Here is an 18,418-nt window from a genome sequence, read left to right on the forward strand (position 1 = left end):
AGAAGACTGATATCCTTTGAAAGTTTGTCTGCATTGGAATCCTAATGCCATTAAAACAGGCAATGACGTGGTCTCCATTCTCAACTCCACAAAAGTTCGCATCTCAGAAGGGTCAGAGGGTGTTCCCCGCATGAGAACTGACCATTGACTCTTCGCTTCAGTACAAAAGACATTCCGGGAAAATATTAAAAATACTACTTTAGCCCTGGAAAGGACAATTCAACGCTGACTTTTCGGTACGTGCCCCACACGCCGCCAGACATTTGCATGCAACCCTTTTTCAGCCCTATCTTCCTGGAAAATCATTTCCTTTGCGCCTACGTTACCAATCTCTCCCTTAATGGAGGAATTGTGAAATGGGTCGTCCCTTTTATGACAAACACACAACAATTATTTGCAAAGCAATACAGTTCGACACTTGTTCTAGTTTATGAGGAGGAGTTATTCAGGTTTTCGTCATGGGTTTTCTTCAAAGCTCGGGTATCAGAAGTAGGAGACACGTTCCGTCCATTTCGAGGTTGTTCCTCTTGCTCTGGCTACTCCTCGTCCCGACCTACTCTGGTGTACCCTCCAAAGCCGTAGATGAGAGGAACGTGTTCAAAGTGGGCGTGATTCTTGATTTGGACTCACATCTCGGCAACCAAATGCGTATGGCGATCGAGATAGCATGCCAAGACGTGAACGGCATCTCGTCATCAGGAATTCATTACATAAAGCCGCATTACATAAATTCCCACGCGAAGTCCCTTCGTGCAATTTCAGCCGGTTAGTCAATCCTTGCCCTCACTCAGTTTGGTAACTGCAGCCTGCAATAATTTCGACTTTGTTTGTTGGAAACGTGTCAGTTGCCACGAGCAGTGACAGGAAAAAACCACCCCAAGTCTGCTTTGAGATTATGTACCTGTTGTTACTTTTTTCTCCACTGCATGTGCTGAATGTTTACTGTAAGCTGTTCAGTTTAGTAATATTGCTATACAATGAGACCCTTACAGAATGAAGTTGTGTATTTAAGACACCCCATGATTATGTCAAATCATTCACCAAACAAGTTATGGATGAACTTCTTGATTCTTTTACCATTTATTGCAGAAAAGCTAGTAACCATTTCTTTATTGACCAAATTGTATTTGATATACACCAGGATTTAGAAGCTTTTGCACGATTTGTTATAACTACAGTAAATTGATATTCTTCCTTGAAGATTGTATCTCACGTAATGTCCATTGAGATGAAATAATCTCTTCCAAGAACCCAATTAATAGGGGTAAATAAGTGATATGAACAGAAGAAATTGGCAAAGAAAATTGCCCTGAATCCAGAAATTAAGTATAATGATTTCCCCTTTTTTCCGTTTTAACAGCTGAAAAGCTGATCAAAAGGAAGAATGTGCAAGTTATTATTGGCTTGGAGACATGGGAGGGAGCAACTTTAGTAGCTGAAATCGCTAATCAATCTCAGATACCAGTCATATCCCTTGCCAGAGACCATGTAGCACCGACATTGATGGCACAAACTCTATGGCCTTCACTGTTTCGAATGAGTACCGATGAATCCGACCAAATTAAATGCATCGTAGATGTAGTTGGTTCTTATAACAGGCAAAGAGTAACAATAATATATGAGGCTGGGGCGTACGATACTATGTACTCCAAGCTGTTAAATTCATTGTCAGAGGAGCTTGGAAAAATCGGCTCAACAATAGAGGAACAGCTGATTCTTCAACCATTCTCATCTCCAACCGGAGCAGAAGTGTCTTTGGAAGAAAATTTAATGAAGCTGAAAGGAAAGGCATCTCCAATCTTTATTGTTTTAGGATTGTCGTCACCCAGAAGCACTCATTTTCTCGAAGAAGCAAAGAAGATGGGACTCTTCTACGGAGATTCAATTTGGATATTTGCGGAAAAACCATTCACCAATCTCCTAACTTCAGTAGATCATTCAGCAATCTCCTCCCCTGTTGAAGATGCGATAGGAATAATCACCTACCGTCCCAAAAACCAGGCATATAGAGGATTCAGATCTAAATTCTTGAATACGTTTCGTTGCAAGTATGGAGAGAAGTTCAATTTTGAGCCAGCAATCGATGCTGTTCGAGCATACGATTGCATTATGACAGTTAAAAATGCCATAGATGCAGGGCCGAGCCATGATATAATGCCTGAGATTTTGCTTAATAGAATATCGCACACCAGACTCATGGGTTTGAGCGGGCCAATACAATTTGAGAATGGTCAGTTGGCATATCGACCCAAACTTCAACTTGTGAGTGTTAATGGAAAAGAATATAGAGAGCTTAAGCTTTGGTCTCCCAATTTCGGTTTCTCGAGGAGTTCTGTGGCAAAACAAGGTTCAAGAAGAAATGCATACGCAATTGCAGCCATATCAAAGACCCAAGGAGAACAGACTTCTGTTGAGAACAAGCCCATGGTGATCGGAGTTCCCGGTAAAACTCCCTTTGATAAGTTTGTGAAGGAGGAAATGGACGACACAACCGGGAAAGCAAAGTACGTTGGCTTCTGCATAGATGTTTTTGAGAAGGCTGTTTCTCATTTTCCTGATGGTTTAGACTATGAGTTTTCTCGTCATGATGGAACATATGAGGAGTTGGTTAACAAAGTTCGTAATAAGGTATGGTACCGCATCATCTCTATTCCTGCATGATTGATGCATGATCTTATTGTAGAGTATCAACTGTTACATTCTCTGATGCACAAACCATCAGAGCCTGAATAAATTAACCCAAGCAACAAGTTCATTTCACGCAGATATCAATTTTCACTCACAAGATTGGATCACTTTGCATTAATAGACCGTCAAAGCCCCACATCCTGTTAATACCAATGTTCTGATTTGATAGTGCAATTTTGGTATCAATTCCTAAAGTGGCTCGCTTTGATGTTGTTTCATGGCATAAAATTAATGGAAGACCTACGACGCTGCAGTCGGTGACATAACCATTCTGGCCAGTCGCTCACAGTTTGTTGAGTTCACACAACCGTTTATGGCATCGGAACTTTCAATGATAGTCCCCGCAAAACTGGACACGGACAGGGCATTTATCTTCATGGAGCCTTTCACTCCAATGATGTGGATTGCCTCTGGAGGCATCCTTATATACACAATGTTGGTAGTTTGGTTCTTGGAGCATCCGACCAATCCGGAATTTAGAGGCCCTTGGACTAATCAGCTCTCAACTGCTCTTTGGTTCACTTTCTCCTCTCTCTTCTTTGCTCAAAGTAAGTAGCTTCTCTCTGTTGATTATAGTCCGTGTACAAGCTTTCGGGCCCAAACCTACAACGAAAAACACATTTATTGCCGACTTTTGCAGGGGAGAGAGTCTACCGCAACTTCACTCGGATCGTGCTGGTGATTTGGTTCTTTGTAGCATTGATCTTGACGCAGAGTTATACGGCCGGCCTCACCTCTATGCTCACTCTCCAGGAGCTCAAACCAACTGTGACCACCATGGAATGGCTGAGAATTTCTAAAGCAAAAGTGGGTTGTGACCCTGACGCTTTCGTTTGTAAACATCTGACTGACACGCTGAACTTCTCGAAGGATGTCATCGTCCCCATAAGCAATACTACCAGCTATGAAGACGAATTCAGAAGTGGCAACATCTCCGCTCTTCTTCTGGAGTACCCATATGAGAGAGCTTTCTTCACCGAGTATTGCTATGGATATGTTGCCATTCGTGAAAACTACAGATTTGGCGGTTTTGGCTTTGTAAGTATGATCCTGAGTTTGCGTGTTGTATCTCTTAAGGCTAGGTCAAAAGGAAAAAGGGGGGGCTTGATAACTAAAATACCACACCAAATCCCAACAGTGACATAGAGTGTGGACTGATATATAAACAAAAACCCACTTAGCACTCGAATATCACTACTTCTCATGGTGTTAGTATAGCCAAAAAGAGAAGAAAGAAGGGAATTGTGGAAACATAAATTAGATATTAGTGGTTATGGAGTTGCTCTTCCTTGTTACTTAAAATCTCCTTTCCCGTTCATGTGCAGGCGTTCCCAAAAGACTCTCCACACGTTGCAAACTTCTCTGAGGCCATTTTGGAGCTTTCAGAGAGCGGTGAGATGAAAAGGTTGGAGGACAAGTGGTTCCGTCCTGAGTGTACCATGAGGAACTTCACCAGCGACACACCGAGGTTGGGCCTCGACAGCTTCTGGGCTCTCTTCGTTTTCACCATCGCCACTTATACGGTTTGTTTCCTTTTTGCGTGCCTCTGCATGAGAAGGAACCGTCAGTATCATGAACAAGGAAGCACTGGCGATGAAATGAGTGCGACGGAGATGAGTATTTTGTAGTTTAAATCGATGTACAGTGGCCTAGTTTTAAGCTCGTCGATATTCTTGAATCTTAGTCAATTCGAAAGCTGAATCTCCTATTGAAATAAAATAAAATTGATTATTGGACAATGGTTGCTGGATGAGAAACCTGCAAGCATTGAAGAAGAGCCATAAAAGCTTTACAATTGGCAGCATGGACTTCAAAAATGAAAGTTATTGGAGACTTATATTACTTTATTTATACGTTTTGACTGTGCTTATGATTACCGTGTATGGACTTATTTTGTTTTCTTCATTAAACTCCCATCATTGACATTTGTGGGTTGCTATGTCTTAAATGTAATCATTGGCATTTGTAAACTTCAATTCCTATATAAAGGAATGATGTTGTGAGTTGTAAATCAAGTCACGAATCATAGTCCACGAGACACAAAGAAGAGAAAGCATTCTCAATAAAAAAGTTCTCCCCAATTCCTAGTGTTCTTATTCCAAGTTTGCAAAGTTTATTATCTTTGTTTTGGTTCCAACATCTTCTTGCACAGTAAAACTAGTAAACACATGTTTGAAGAAGAAAAGGGTTTTTGTAAATCTGCCAATTGCTCATTCTTCGCCGTTTGGCTTTGAACTCTGTTCGTTCTCTTTCAAAAACTATACTGTGTGTGGGAAATGTAGGATCGATTACAGCAGCGAAGGGTGAAATTTGCGCAAACGAGCGCTGTTGGTCCTCGCTTTCAGGCTTAAGTTACTGAACATAGAACAAAAAATCATGTTCAGATTAGGCTTTCGATTCTTTAGGCTATACTGCATAAGCAATTAAAGATAAGACTCCAAAATAACCCACCAGAAGATCAACAAAAACTTCATAACATTGTAAGCTGATAGCAATTCGAAATAAGTAAGGTACTCATAGTACTTGGCACGATTAGAGAGTTTTAAAATAGCATATTTCTAATGTTTTGTGCCCACAGATGCAGACCTTTTTTTTATCGTGCCGGTAAATTTTAATTAGCATTGGTGAGTGTCAAGAGCTATTGATAAAAGAATCAATAGAGATTTTTTTTTCTAAGTAATTTGTTGGTAACTTATCAACAGTTTTATAAGATTTGGATAACTTTTTTAGTTGGTGTACAAATTAGCAAACTACGAATTTTTATTTGTTTAACTTTTCAATAGTTCGAATTTACCAAGGTGAATTTGCCAATCTTAATTAGAGTGATTTGCTAACTATTGTCAAATTAAATTCCCATTTTAAATAAACATTTTTCTATTGGTACAATTCTTATTTGTCTTGTTTAACAATCCCATCCTAAGCAAGCATGACTCACCAAATTTTCTCCAATTAAAGTATCACATAACATTATATTTTTAATTATCATTGAAGTTATTTATCGACGATATATCATTGCCATGACCTTAAAGGTCTCTACGTGACCCCCCGATCTAGTGTCCCATCATTTGATTCAATAGGAGACATTCTAAGATCGAGAGGAGCAATTTGATTATAATTTCATCGACATGAGACTTTTCCTCTTCCACCTAATTTGTGTCGATGGTGCGTCCATCTTTCGCATCAAGACATCAAGCATCTCACTAGTTATTAGGGCCTACACTTGCTTGGTAGTGTCTTCATTTCTCTCTTTTCACTGCCGAATCGACTTCGGATATCCTCTTTGTTAAAATATGTCTTAAATTTGTGCCCATGAACGAAATTTGACTTTTAAATATTTTCGCCAATATTTATCACGTTAGATATTTTCACTCGGTTGAAGGTCTTTTGGAGGAGGGATAAAGTTCTGAATGATTTGTTTTTATATTCTTTCTTGGTTATATTTCGTATTGGAGTTCGATTTGGCGTTGGACTTTTCAACGTGAGAAGAAGACTCAAACAAGGAAAGTGTGATCTGACTGTGACCAAGATCTTTTGCATGGTTCACATGTAAATATTCCGGTTTTGTTAGAAGGCGTGGTTAAGCAGCGTGGTCTCCTCGCCGTTGTTGACATAAAGAACAGATCTTGAAGCAACCGTTTGTTGAGTGCTTGAGAGTGGGACCGTCTTTGTAACCGTGAAACCTTATGACAAGATTGGTGAATATATTCATGAAATCGGCAGATTATTTTACGAAAAAATTCAAGTTAAACACAGAGTATTTTAGTGATTCAGATGTGATTGTAATAAAATTTGTTGGTGTTCTCCTGTAGACATAATTTACTATAATAAAACTATGCAAATTTGATATCCGATCTATTCTTTCCGTTCTGTCTTTTTTTTTGCTCGCTTTCCGCTACACTCTTTCTCTCTTGGAAGATCCAAATTGGCCATGTGGCGCGAGGTTGATTGATCACGCATATTCATACTTCTTCTAGCCTATCCATAGATTCTCACTGGCTTTTCACTCGACACTCTGGGATTAAAGGGAGATGGTGCCAACTGATCGCGAGGTAGACTGATCACATATATTCATACTTCTCCCTATACTAGCCATATATTCTCACGAGCTTTTCACTCATCACTTTGAGATTAAAGAGACGTTCTTTGGCTTTTCGAACGTTCCTACGCATTGAATTCGGATTGAGCTGCAACTCAACCTTCCTCAAGTGAATTTCTCGTTTGACCAGCTCGTGGCTCCATACACTCTACACATCACAGATAAGAAAATCCCTTTAGGGATGGATTTTCGGGATCTTCTGACGCTCAAGTCAATATGAGGTTTAGCGAATGTTATTGGGACGGTAACGAGTAATGTGGGACAAAAGTCTCTTACCTCAAATGGTTAATTCTGGGTATATTTATACTTAGATAGCCCGGGGCTTCTGTATTATCGGAAATGTGATATTGTGGGACGATATTTCCCGAGCATGAATCTGGACTCCACTTCACCCCTTTAGGATTCTCCTCCTCATATTTTTATGGATTAATATCACGACAAATCCCAAACCAATATACTTATAATAAATTTATCCCAAATTAATTTTTTACAACCAAAGATCCCAACATCCTTTAGTTTCAGTTAAATTAGATTAATATTATGAAAAATCACAAACTAGTATACGTGTGTCAAATAAAAAGTAAAATCCGAAACCGGTACACTCATCAATTAGCTCGTATCATCCGACTTATAAATTTAACAGTAAAATTTAACAAAAGCTAAATGAGGATAAATTGGTCATAACTGTATCAGTTTATGATTTTTATTACTCAAAAGATTAGTTTATGGCAAATTTATCACATGTATATTAGTTTTGAGTTTTCATGTTGATAACTTTTTCTTTTCTTTCAAACCCCATTATTTTGTTGACCTTCTTCACTTCGAGGCTTTTAATGAATCACATGTATGGGCTCATTTCAACTATTGTTGTATTTTGTGCAAAATTGGTGCTATGAAAAGAACAGATCAAAGTCATTTTACAGCTTCTCTCTGCTACGTCCATAAGTAGGACTATGAAAATAATTGGTAGTCGAAAGGAATATGCAGGCATGGACAATCACTTAGATTCAATTTAGTAGATCGACTCACTCTCGATATGAAGGCCTTCGTCAGCAAGCTTCCCCACTAATTCCATTTCCATTTTGATGGGATTTTCAATCTTATCTTAGATGTAGCAGATAAAAAGATGGGACCCCCGAAAAGACTGGCTCGAGAAACTTGCTTATGAGGGAACGGGTTATATGTGTATTTTGACAATTTTAAAAGATTGGTAAATTTCACATTATTTTATCATATCTCAATCCAAATTCGGACAGCCAAACTCAACGTGAATTTACAACTTTTCTTTGAGCTTAATGGTTGCTGATATAAATGTATGTAAGTGGAATTCCACTTCTCTGAGTACCTAACTTTCTAAAGAAATTCAATTTTTTTCATATATAAGAGAACGAATGTTATCATAAGATATGAAGGGTGGTCCTCCTCCTCAGCTTTACACTGAAGACAGACCAGAGAAGCGCAGTGGGGGAAGGCAATGGAGTCAAATGGCCTGAACCCTTTCAAGACTAAGTGAAGAGAATCTCGCCATGTGTGTGATGTCCTTCCCTTTGCACATGCCCTGCATTTAAGAAGCTTCACGCTTGTATGGCGTTTTTCTGGTATTCAATTGCGCCCACCAATCAGCTTTTGCAGCCTTCTATTTTAGAAACACTACCGAACATTTTCCAGATAGCCAACCAAATTGTCAAAACTACCGTCTTATACAACTTTGCACTGTACATGGTTAGCTCTCAATCGTTGGATGACACTGCTGGACAAAAAAAAAAAAAAAAATCAACTATTCCATGAATCTCAATTGCTGAACGACAATCGTGTATAGTATGCTCTTGTTCATTTAAAAATTCCCTTCGGTGATTTTCTTCTTCACCGAGGCCTGAGTACGAATCAATGTGCTATCTTTTGAGGTCATCCTCTCAGGTTTTATGAGAATGGACCTTCAGGCTTTAGCAATGTGTAAGATAGGGAGATTTATACGAAAGGAGTCTTGAACATCCTATCACTTGGAAGAAGAATGCTCTCCTTTATTAATTGCACGAGATTACAAATGCGGCGAAGTTCTAAATACAGCAAAGAATCTTGTGAATCCTCAATCATGATGGTATGATAATTGGCTGAATGATTAGACACGCTTCATGCAAATGCAATAGTTATTTTCTTGTTAGAATTATGTCTTTCTCTTAAAAAAAAACTTTAAATGCAGGTGCCTTTTTATACAGAACCCGATGCACTTGAATGAATGAATTTGCATTCTTTGCCCTTGAGCGTTCCGAATGCCATATACACAATCCAAAAAACAAATTGACAACTCGTTAGCATCACCATGTGCTATATGATCAAGCATTAAGCATTACATCATAGACTTTTTCCTCTTGCTGTCATCCATCCCTCATGATTTTCATTTACATTATTGATTTGTGTACAAGCTCTTTTACTTTATGTCTGTGCTTCACGGGTCTTGATTCTCCTCTCTCTCTCTCTCACTCTCTCTCTCCCATGGGTATTCTGTCCCACGAGGCAACAAACCTTCACACTCCACCTTTGTCAACAACTTCAATGTCCTTCCGACACTTTTCTCACTGATTTGTCCTCAAGCTGCGCTCGGCAACAAACATGCCCCATCTCACTTCTCATTCTTCCCCTCTAACTTGCTCATCGACCCTTTTCATCGCCCTCATCCTCTTATGCAGCCAACCGAACCGATCCACCACAGCTGCTCCCGCCAATGCCACAGGCCGCCACCGCCAGACGTCGTTCGACTACTACGCCAAGTCGTGCCCCCAGGTCAAGCAACTCATTGGGTCGGTCACGAGCCAGCAGTTCAAGGAAGCGCCGGTCTCTGGGCCGGCCACCATCCGGCTCTTCTTCCATGACTGCTTCGTTGAGGTAAAATCTCTCTCTCTCTCTCTCTCTCTCTCTCTCACGTGCATGCAATAGCAGCAGAGGAAGTCGATATTCAGGCAGATGCTACTAGCAGTTGAGCAACTGCCCACATTTTGAGCATCTTTTGTAATCTATGGTGACCGAATCCTTGCATATTCTTGTTTCTACACGAATGAGTCCGTATACAACATCACTAAAAGAAATTACAATTTTCATCGGCTAATCTTACCAAAAATTCAATTCAACCCTCCGGTGAGTGTTTCGTGTTTTGTTATTGCATTCCCCGAACCCGCCATTACTGTCAATCAAAGTCGGCCACGCATGGGTCCCGAGTCGATAATTCTCTTCATTTTTATAGCAAGCGAGAGAATCTACCATGAAAAACATGGAGAATCATCAACTAGCGAGATTACTATCGGTAAACGCCGTTCATTTGTTAATCAATCGAGTAGGGCGATAATCCTGGCGTAGAAACTACTGACTCTGCATGAGTTATGACCGATGTGAAAGGGATGTGACGGGTCGATATTGATATCGAGCAAGCCCGGAAGCAAGGAGCTGGCCGAGAAGGACGCGATTGACAACAAAGATTTGAGGCGGAGGGATTCGAGACAATTGCAAAAACCAAGTCCTTCGTGGAAAATAAGGTGCTGCATGAGAACATTTCTCATTCTCATAATTTATGTTCTTTAGTTCCTTGGAACAAAAAAAGAACAGAAACCCGTTTGGTAACGCCAAGTTGTTTTTCTATTCCCCGGAATAGAAAGTTAGCCGGGAATAGATTTGAAGAAGAAATGATAAGCAAAAAAAAAATTGCTTCGTTCACGGGAACAATTTCTAGAAATAAGCTACTTTTCTTTTTTATTTTTCTTTTATTCCTCTCTCTTGCCGCGGCCACCTCCGATCGCTGAAGCCACCGCCGACCGCTGCCGGTCGCCGCCGCCGCCGGGTCGTCGCCGATTCTTGTCGTCGTCATCAGCCGCCGCCACCGGTCTCCGTCACCGGGTGGCGGCGGCAATCCGTGAACAAGAATAAAAAACGAATAAATACAAAAGAGAAATTGTTGCATTAGCAAACGCATTTCTATTCTTTTTTATTCCAATAGTAGAAATTTTGTGTAGTTACCAAACGGATTCTTTTACTTAGAAATTGTTCCCCAAAATAGAAATAGAAAATAACTATTTCTGAAGAAAAAAAAAAAAAAAAACTCTTCTCCGTACCCAATAAGCGTTACCATTCGCACCCTAAATGCCCCGGCATCGTTTCTTGTGCTGACATTCTCGCCATCGCTACCAGAGACTTTGTCCAACTGGTACTTCCATCAACCTATCGTCCTTAGTTTTATTTATTTATTTACTTATTCGTTAAATATAGGGATTAACGGTGTGAAAATGTGATGATTATGTCCAATCTAAAAGGACAATCAACTTCTCCATAATACTTTTATTTTTAAATATTAATTGATTACATTAAAACGAAAATGGTCCTGTTAATAAGTGCGCTTGAGGCACTAATTAACTGTACCTAATAAAGAAATATTTTCATTTTCAATTCAACACTATTTATAATATGAGAAAATAATGCATTAAAGTTGACAACTTTTTTTTACTGACGTGCCTAGCAAGTGCTCCTCTTATCAAAATTCGAAAAGCTTGAAAACAATAGGAAAACGAAAGTCTCCTTTTGATAACACGTTTCAAAGAATAATACTCCTTTTTTAGTGAAGTCAAATGGTGAGTCAATCTACGACTTTGATATTCAAGAGATTCTTAAAGACGCCACGTCACAATAATGATCAATTGTTCAATACACACAAAATGGAAAGTTAAAATTTAATTCTTTCTCATACATCGTGTGCGTTCAAAATTTATTTCACCAAATTTAAAATGAGATTAGCTGGGTTTTTCATTGGCTTAGACTGCTCTCTTAAAAGAAAAAAGAACCAAAAAAAACTGTTCTGCCGGTCATTTATTTTTGGAAAAATATTGAAGCGCAAAGCCTATAATGCCACGAAAGAAGAAAATTGTTGCAGGATCGATAAAAATTACGTGGATGGAACGAGAATCTGGAAAGGAGAGAGAGAGAGAGAGAGAGGACCAAGAGGGATGGGATGGAAACCGATGGATCACCGGAGGGTGTCGACGTTGCTCTGCAGGTGGTTGTAGAAATGGGCCAGCTCTGACGGAGGAAGCGACAGAGCAAAGACCGAGGAAGTGACAGAGCAGAGAGCGAGCGAGTGCCATAGTAGAGACCGAGCGAGTGTCGGGCGACGGCCGGGAGCAGCCACTTGACGAATGCCGGAGCAGCAACGACAAGCGTAGAGTAGCAAATGAGAGCGAAAGCGGAGATTCAAAATTTGAAAGCCTTCGTTCGCCGCTTGAGAGAGAGGAATGACTTTCCTTCTTAGAAGGAAAGAACGAAGAAGAGGGGAGAGAATAGAAGCAAGGCGTGCAGACTCTGCAAAGGAAAGTGAGAGAGAGCGCAGGCCACCATGCAGGCTGCATGAGAGAGAAATATGACTATTTTAGGTGTCGAAACTCCATCCTGGCAAGCCGGTCCCACAGCGCCACGTCAGTCCACATGGCGCTCCATGATTGGTCCGGGACCATGCTGACGGTTTCTCCGGGACCAGTCATTTCGTCTTCATCTCAGCCCACAGCCCACGAAAGACCAAATCGACTTGGCTTCTTGCACGGGCCACCTCGCCTGCAGCCATTTTCGCATCCTATTTCTTGGAAATCACTTTATGCCACCAATTTAGGGGTGCATGACAAACCAGAATTTCAATTCCAAAAATAATTTTTCTATTCTAAACCTGTTTCTAAAATAGAAATTCATTTGATAAACTTATTATGTTTTTCTATTTATGGAATAAAACTATTAGAAATAGATTTGGAATATAAATCGAAAGTTTAAAATTTTCTACTTCTCGATTTCTAGAACAGAAATGAGAAATAAAAATTTTCTCATTGTTTGTCAACCGGTCCTTTATCCATTGCCGCCAACCACCGTCCATCGGTTACCCGCCGCCCGCCGGTCATCCATCGGTCGTCCAAAATGAAGAAATTTTGTATCGTTATCAAACGAATTTCTATTTTTAAACTGTTATTTTGCTTAGAAAGTTTTCTAGAAATAGAAATAGAAAAATCTATTTTTATTCCATAAATAATAATTATTTTTAGAATAGAATGGTTGTCATGCGTGCCCTTATTAAACTCTCTCTCTCTCTCTCTCTCAGCCATGTGATTCATTGCTAGTTTTGTTGCGCCAGACCTTCAAACAATTGATTAATAATAGTTCGCCAAACCTTCAAACAATTAATTAATAATAGTTCAATTTTTATATATTATTATTGATTCCCTGTCCGATAAAGTTTCATGATTATCATTTTAAGACTGATATAACCGAAAGTTCTAGTTCAAATGCTTTATCTTGCATGTTTTCTATTTTAAAATTATTAGCACAGCTGCAAATTCCTTTTCACCTTGCTACTCTCTCCCCTACACGCATTTTATTTCTACAATACGGAAGAAGTGCTAGTGAGTATGGAGACTATCCCACCATTCATTCCATCTTCCCATTTTCCCTTTACTCTCGTCTCTCCCTTTGGCTGATATACACAGCCCAGCTCGGTGGATGGAGGAGCAGCGGTACGATGATTGGAGATGGCGGAACAAGCACGGCAATGGTGGCCGGAGCTCCCTGTGCATATCGAGGTCGGGTTTAGACTGCCTAACTGGGACGAGGAGAAAGACAGAAGGAAGAAGAGGGGGTATCTTTAAATTCGGCGCTTGATGGACACCCCTATGTGCCTGCTTCAAGATACTACCAATTTAGATTGACGGGACTGATGAATTTAATAGATAGTGACGAGCATAATTATCTTCTAGTATAGAAGGAAATTCCGCATCGCCGCAAAGTTGGACCCATTCCACAGCATCCTAAATGTGAATGAGGGCTCAGGGATGAGAAGACTGATATCCTTTCAAAGTTTGGTTACATTGGAATCCCAATGCCATTAAAACAGGCAATGACTTGGTTTCCATTGTCAAAGTCCACGAAAGTTCGAATCTCAGAAGGATCAGGGTAGGCTCCCCCCATGAGAACTGACCATTGACTCTTCACTTCAGTCAAAGAAACACATTGCGGGAAGAAATTAAAAATACCACTTTAGTCCTGGAAAGACCAATTCAACACTGACTTTTCGGTACATGCCCCACACGCTGCCAAAACATTTGCATGCAATCATTTTCCTAGCCCTATCTTCCTGGAAAATCATTTCCTTTGCACCTACGTTACCAATCTCTCCCTTAATGGAGGAATTGTGAAATGGGTCGCCCTTTTTATGACAAACACACAACAATTATTTGCAAAGCAATACAGTTCGACACTTGTTCTAGTTTATGAGGAGGAGTTATTCAGGTTTTCGTCATGGGTTTTCTTCAAAGCTCGGGTATCAGAAGTAGGAGACACGTTCCGTCCATTTCGAGGTTGTTCCTCTTGCTTTCGCTGCTCCTCGTCCCGAGCTACTCTGGTGTAGCCACTAAAGCCGTAGACGAGAGGAACGTGTTCAAAGTGGGCGTGATCCTTGATTTGGACTCGCATCTCGGCAACCAAATGCGTATGGCAATCGAGATAGCATGCCAAGACGTGAACAGCATCTCGTCATCAGGAATTCATTATATAAAGCCGCATTACATAAACTCCCACGCGAAGTCCCTTCATGCAAGTTCAGCCGGTTAGTCAATCCTTGCCCTTCCTCAGTTTGCTAACTGCAGCCTGCAATTACTTTGTTTGTTGGAAACATGTCAGTTGCCACGAGCAGTGACAGGAAAAAACCACCCCATGTCTGCTTTGAGATAATGCACCTGTTGTTACTTTTTTCTCCACTGCATGTGCTGAATGTTTACTATAAGTTGTTCAGTTTAGTAAGTTGTTCAGTTTAGTAATATTGCTACACAATGAGACCCTTACAGAATAAAGTTGTATATTTAAGACACCCCATGATTATGTCAAATCATTCACCAAAAAAGTTATGGATGAACTTCTTGATTCTTTTACCATTTATTGCAGAAAAGCTAGTAAGCATTTCTTTATTGACCAAATTGTACTTGATATACACAAGGATCTATAAGCTTTTGCACGATTTGTTATAACTACAGTAAATTAATATTCTTCCTCGTAGACATTATCTCATGTAATGTCCGTTGAGACGAAATAATCTCTTCCAAGAACCCAATTAGTAGGGTTAAATAAGTGATATGAACATTAGAAATTGGCAAAGAAAAATGCCTTGAATCCGAAAATTAAGTGTAATGATTTCCCCCTTTTTTGTCCGTTTTAACAGCTGAAAAGCTGATCAAAAGGAAGAATGTGCAAGTTCTTATTGGCTTGGAGACATGGGAGGGAGCAACTTTAGTAGCCGAAATTGCTAATCAATCTCAGATACCAGTCATATCCCTTGCCAGAGACCATGTAGCACCGACATTGATGGCACAAACTCTATGGCCTTCACTGTTTCGAATGAGTACCGATGAATCCGACCAAATTAAATGCATTGTAGATGTCGTTGGTTCTTATAACAGGCAAAGAGTATCAATAATATATGAGGCCGGGGCGTACGATAATATGTACTCCAAGCTGTTAAATTCTTTGTCAGAAGAGCTTGGAAAAATCGGCTCAACAATAGAGGACCAGCTGATTCTTCAACCATTCTCATCTCCAACCGGAGCAGAAGTGTCTTTGGAAGAAAATTTAATGAAGCTGAAGGGAAAGGCATCTCCAATCTTTATTGTTCTAGGATTGTCGTCACCCAGAAGCACACATTTTGTCAAAGAAGCAAAGAAGATGGGACTCTTCTACGGAGATTCAATTTGGATATTTGCTGAAAAACCATTCACCAATCTCCTAACTTCAGTAGATCATTCAGCAATCTCCTCCCCTGTTGAAGATGCGATAGGAATAATCACCTACCGTCCCAAAAACCAGGCCTATAGAGGATTCAGATCTAAATTCTTGAATATGTTTCGTCGCAAGTATGGAGAGAAGTTCAATTTTGAGCCAGCAATCGATGCTGTTCGAGCATACGATTGCATTATGACAGTTAAAAATGCCATAGATGCAGGGCCGAGCCATGATATAATGCCTGAGATTTTGCTTAATGGAATATCGCACACCAGACTCATGGGTTTGAGCGGGCCAATACAATTTGAGAATGGTCAGTTGGCATATCGACCCAAACTTCAACTTGTGTGTGTTAATGGAAAAGAATATAGAGAGCTTAAGCTTTGGTCTCCCAATTCCGGTTTCTCGAGGAGTTTTGTGGCAAAACAAGGTTCAAGAAGGAATGCATATGCAATTGCAGACATATCCAAGACCCAAGAAGAAGAGACTTCTGTTGAGAACAAGCCGATGGTGATCGGAGTTCCCGGTAAAACTCCCTTTGATAAGTTTGTGAAGGAGGAAAGGGACGACACAACCGGGAAAGCAAAGTACATTGGCTTTTGCATAGATGTTTTTGAGAAGGCCGTTTCTCATTTTCCTGATCATGTAGATTATGAGTTTTCTCGTCATGATGGAACATACGAGGAGTTGGTTAACAAAGTTCGTGATAAGGTATGGTACCGCATCATTTCTGTTCTTGCATGATTGTTGCATGATCTTATTGTAGAATATCAACTGTTATTTTCTCTCATGAACAAACCGTCACAGCCTGAATAAATTAACCCAAACAAGAAGTTCATTTCGCACAGATATCAATTTTCACTCACAAGATTGGATCACTTTGCATTAATAGACCGTCAAAGCCCCACATCCTGTTAATACCAATGTTCTGATTTGATAGTGCAATTTTGGTATCAATTCCTAAAGTGGCTCGCTTTGATGTTGTTTCATGTCATAAAATTAATGGAAGACCTACGACGCTGCAGTCGGTGACATAACCATTCTGGCCAATCGCTCACAGTATGTTGAGTTCACACAACCGTTTATGGCATCAGAACTTTCAATGATAGTCCCAGCAAAACTGGACACGGACAGGGCATTGATCTTCATGGAGCCTTTCACTCCAACGATGTGGATTGCCTCTGGAGGCATCCTTATATACACAATGTTGGTAGTTTGGTTCTTGGAGCATCCGATCAATCCCGAATTTAGAGGCCCTTGGACTAATCAGCTCTCAACTGCTCTTTGGTTCACTTTCTCCTCTCTCTTCTTTGCTCAAAGTAAGTAGCTTCTCTCTGTTGATTATAGTCCGTGTACAAGCTTTCGGGCCCAAACCTTCAACGAAAAACACATTTATTGCCGACTTTTGCAGGGGAGAGAGTCCACCGCAACTTCACTCGGATCGTGCTGGTGATTTGGTTCTTTGTAGCATTGATCTTAACGCAGAGTTATACGGCCGGCCTCACCTCTATGCTCACTCTCCAGAAGCTCAAACCAACTGTGACCACCATGGAATGGCTGAGAATTTCTAAAGCAAAAGTGGGTTGTGACCCTGACGCTTTCATTTGTAAATATCTGACTGACACGCTGAACTTCTCGATGGGTGTCATCGTCCCCATACGCAATACTACCAGCTATGGAGACGAATTCAGAAGTGGCAACATCTCCGCTCTTTTTCTGGAGTACCCATATGAGAGAGCTTTCTTCACCGAGTATTGCTATGGATATGTTGCTATTCGTGAAAACTACAGATTTGGCGGTTTTGGCTTTGTAAGTATGATCCTGAGTTTGCGTGTTGTATCTCTTAAGGCTAGGTCAAAAGGAAAAAGGGGGGGCTTGATAACTAAAATACCACACCAAATCCCAAAAGAGTGACATAGGGTGTGGACTGATAAATAAACAAAAACCCACTTAGCACTCGAATATCACTACTTCTCTTGGGGTTAGTATAGCCAGAAAGAGAAGAAAGAAGGGAATTATGGAAACATTAATTAGATATTAGTGGTTGTGGAGTTGGTCTTCCTGGTTACTTAAATTCTCCTTTCCCGTTCATGTGCAGGTGTTCCCAAAAGACTCTCCCCACGCTGCAAACTTCTCTGAGGCCATTTTGGAGCTTTCAGAGAGCGGTGAGATGAAAAGATTGGAGAACGAGTGGTTCCTTCCTCAGTGTACCATGAGGAACTTCACCAGCGACACACCGAGGTTGGGCCTCGACAGCTTCTGGGCTCTCTTCGTTCTCACCATCGCCACTTCCACGGGTTGTTTCCTTTTTGCGTGCCTCTGCACGAGAAGGAACCGTCAGGATCGTGAACAAGGAAGCACTGGCGATGAAATGAGCGTGACGGAGATGAGTATTTTGTAGTGTAAATCAATATACAGTGGCCTAGTTTTAAGCTCGTGGATATTCTTGAATCTTGGTCGATTCGAAAGCTGAATCTTCTGTTGAAATAAAATAAAATTGATTATTGGACGATGGTTACTTTATTGTGCATTTTGATTTTGCTTATGATGACTGTGTATGGGCTTATTTTGTTTTCTTCATTAAACTCCCATCATTGACATTTGTGGGTTGCTATGTCTTAAATGTAATCATTGGCATTTGTAAACTTCAATTCTAGTAGAAAGGGATGATGTCGTGAGTTGTAAATCAAGCCATAAATCATAGTCCACGAGACATAAAGAGGAGAAAGCATTCTCAATAAAAAGTTCTCCCTCCAATTTCTAGTGTTCTTATTCCAAGTTTGCAAAGTTTATGATCATTGTTTTGGTTTCAACATCTTCTTGCACATGAAAACTAGGAAACACATGTTT

The 18,418-nt window shown here is 40.3% G+C and overlaps 1 protein-coding gene across 1 annotated transcript; it reads left to right on the forward strand.

Annotated features, from left to right (window-relative positions):
- The first annotated feature begins 458 nt into the window (after positions 1–458).
- LOC104446866 (glutamate receptor 2.9) lies at positions 459–18,053 on the forward strand. Its single transcript, XM_039313753.1, has 5 exons — positions 459–765; positions 1,361–2,628; positions 2,927–3,236; positions 3,329–3,726; positions 17,667–18,053. The coding sequence occupies exons 1-5, from the start codon at positions 459–461 to the stop codon at positions 17,967–17,969; spliced, it is 2,586 nt and encodes an 861-aa protein (XP_039169687.1). The 3' UTR covers positions 17,970–18,053.
- Positions 18,054–18,418: the final 365 nt, after the last annotated feature.

This window comes from Eucalyptus grandis, chromosome 5 (assembly GCF_016545825.1).
Source record: "Eucalyptus grandis isolate ANBG69807.140 chromosome 5, ASM1654582v1, whole genome shotgun sequence".
Lineage (NCBI taxonomy): Eukaryota > Viridiplantae > Streptophyta > Magnoliopsida > Myrtales > Myrtaceae > Eucalyptus > Eucalyptus grandis.

What these genes read in the sequence shown, in the direction of transcription:
- LOC104446866 (XM_039313753.1), top strand. Translation starts at nt 459, where the DNA reads ATGGGTTTTCTTCAAAGCTCGGGTATCAGAAGTAGGAGACACGTTCCG. An exon ending in TTAACAAAGTTCGTAATAAG is followed by an intron (nt 2,629 to 2,926) that starts GTATGGTACCGC and finishes AATTAATGGAAG; the next exon opens with ACCTACGACGCTGCAGTCGG. An exon ending in CTCTCTCTTCTTTGCTCAAA is followed by an intron (nt 3,237 to 3,328) that starts GTAAGTAGCTTC and finishes CGACTTTTGCAG; the next exon opens with GGGAGAGAGTCTACCGCAAC.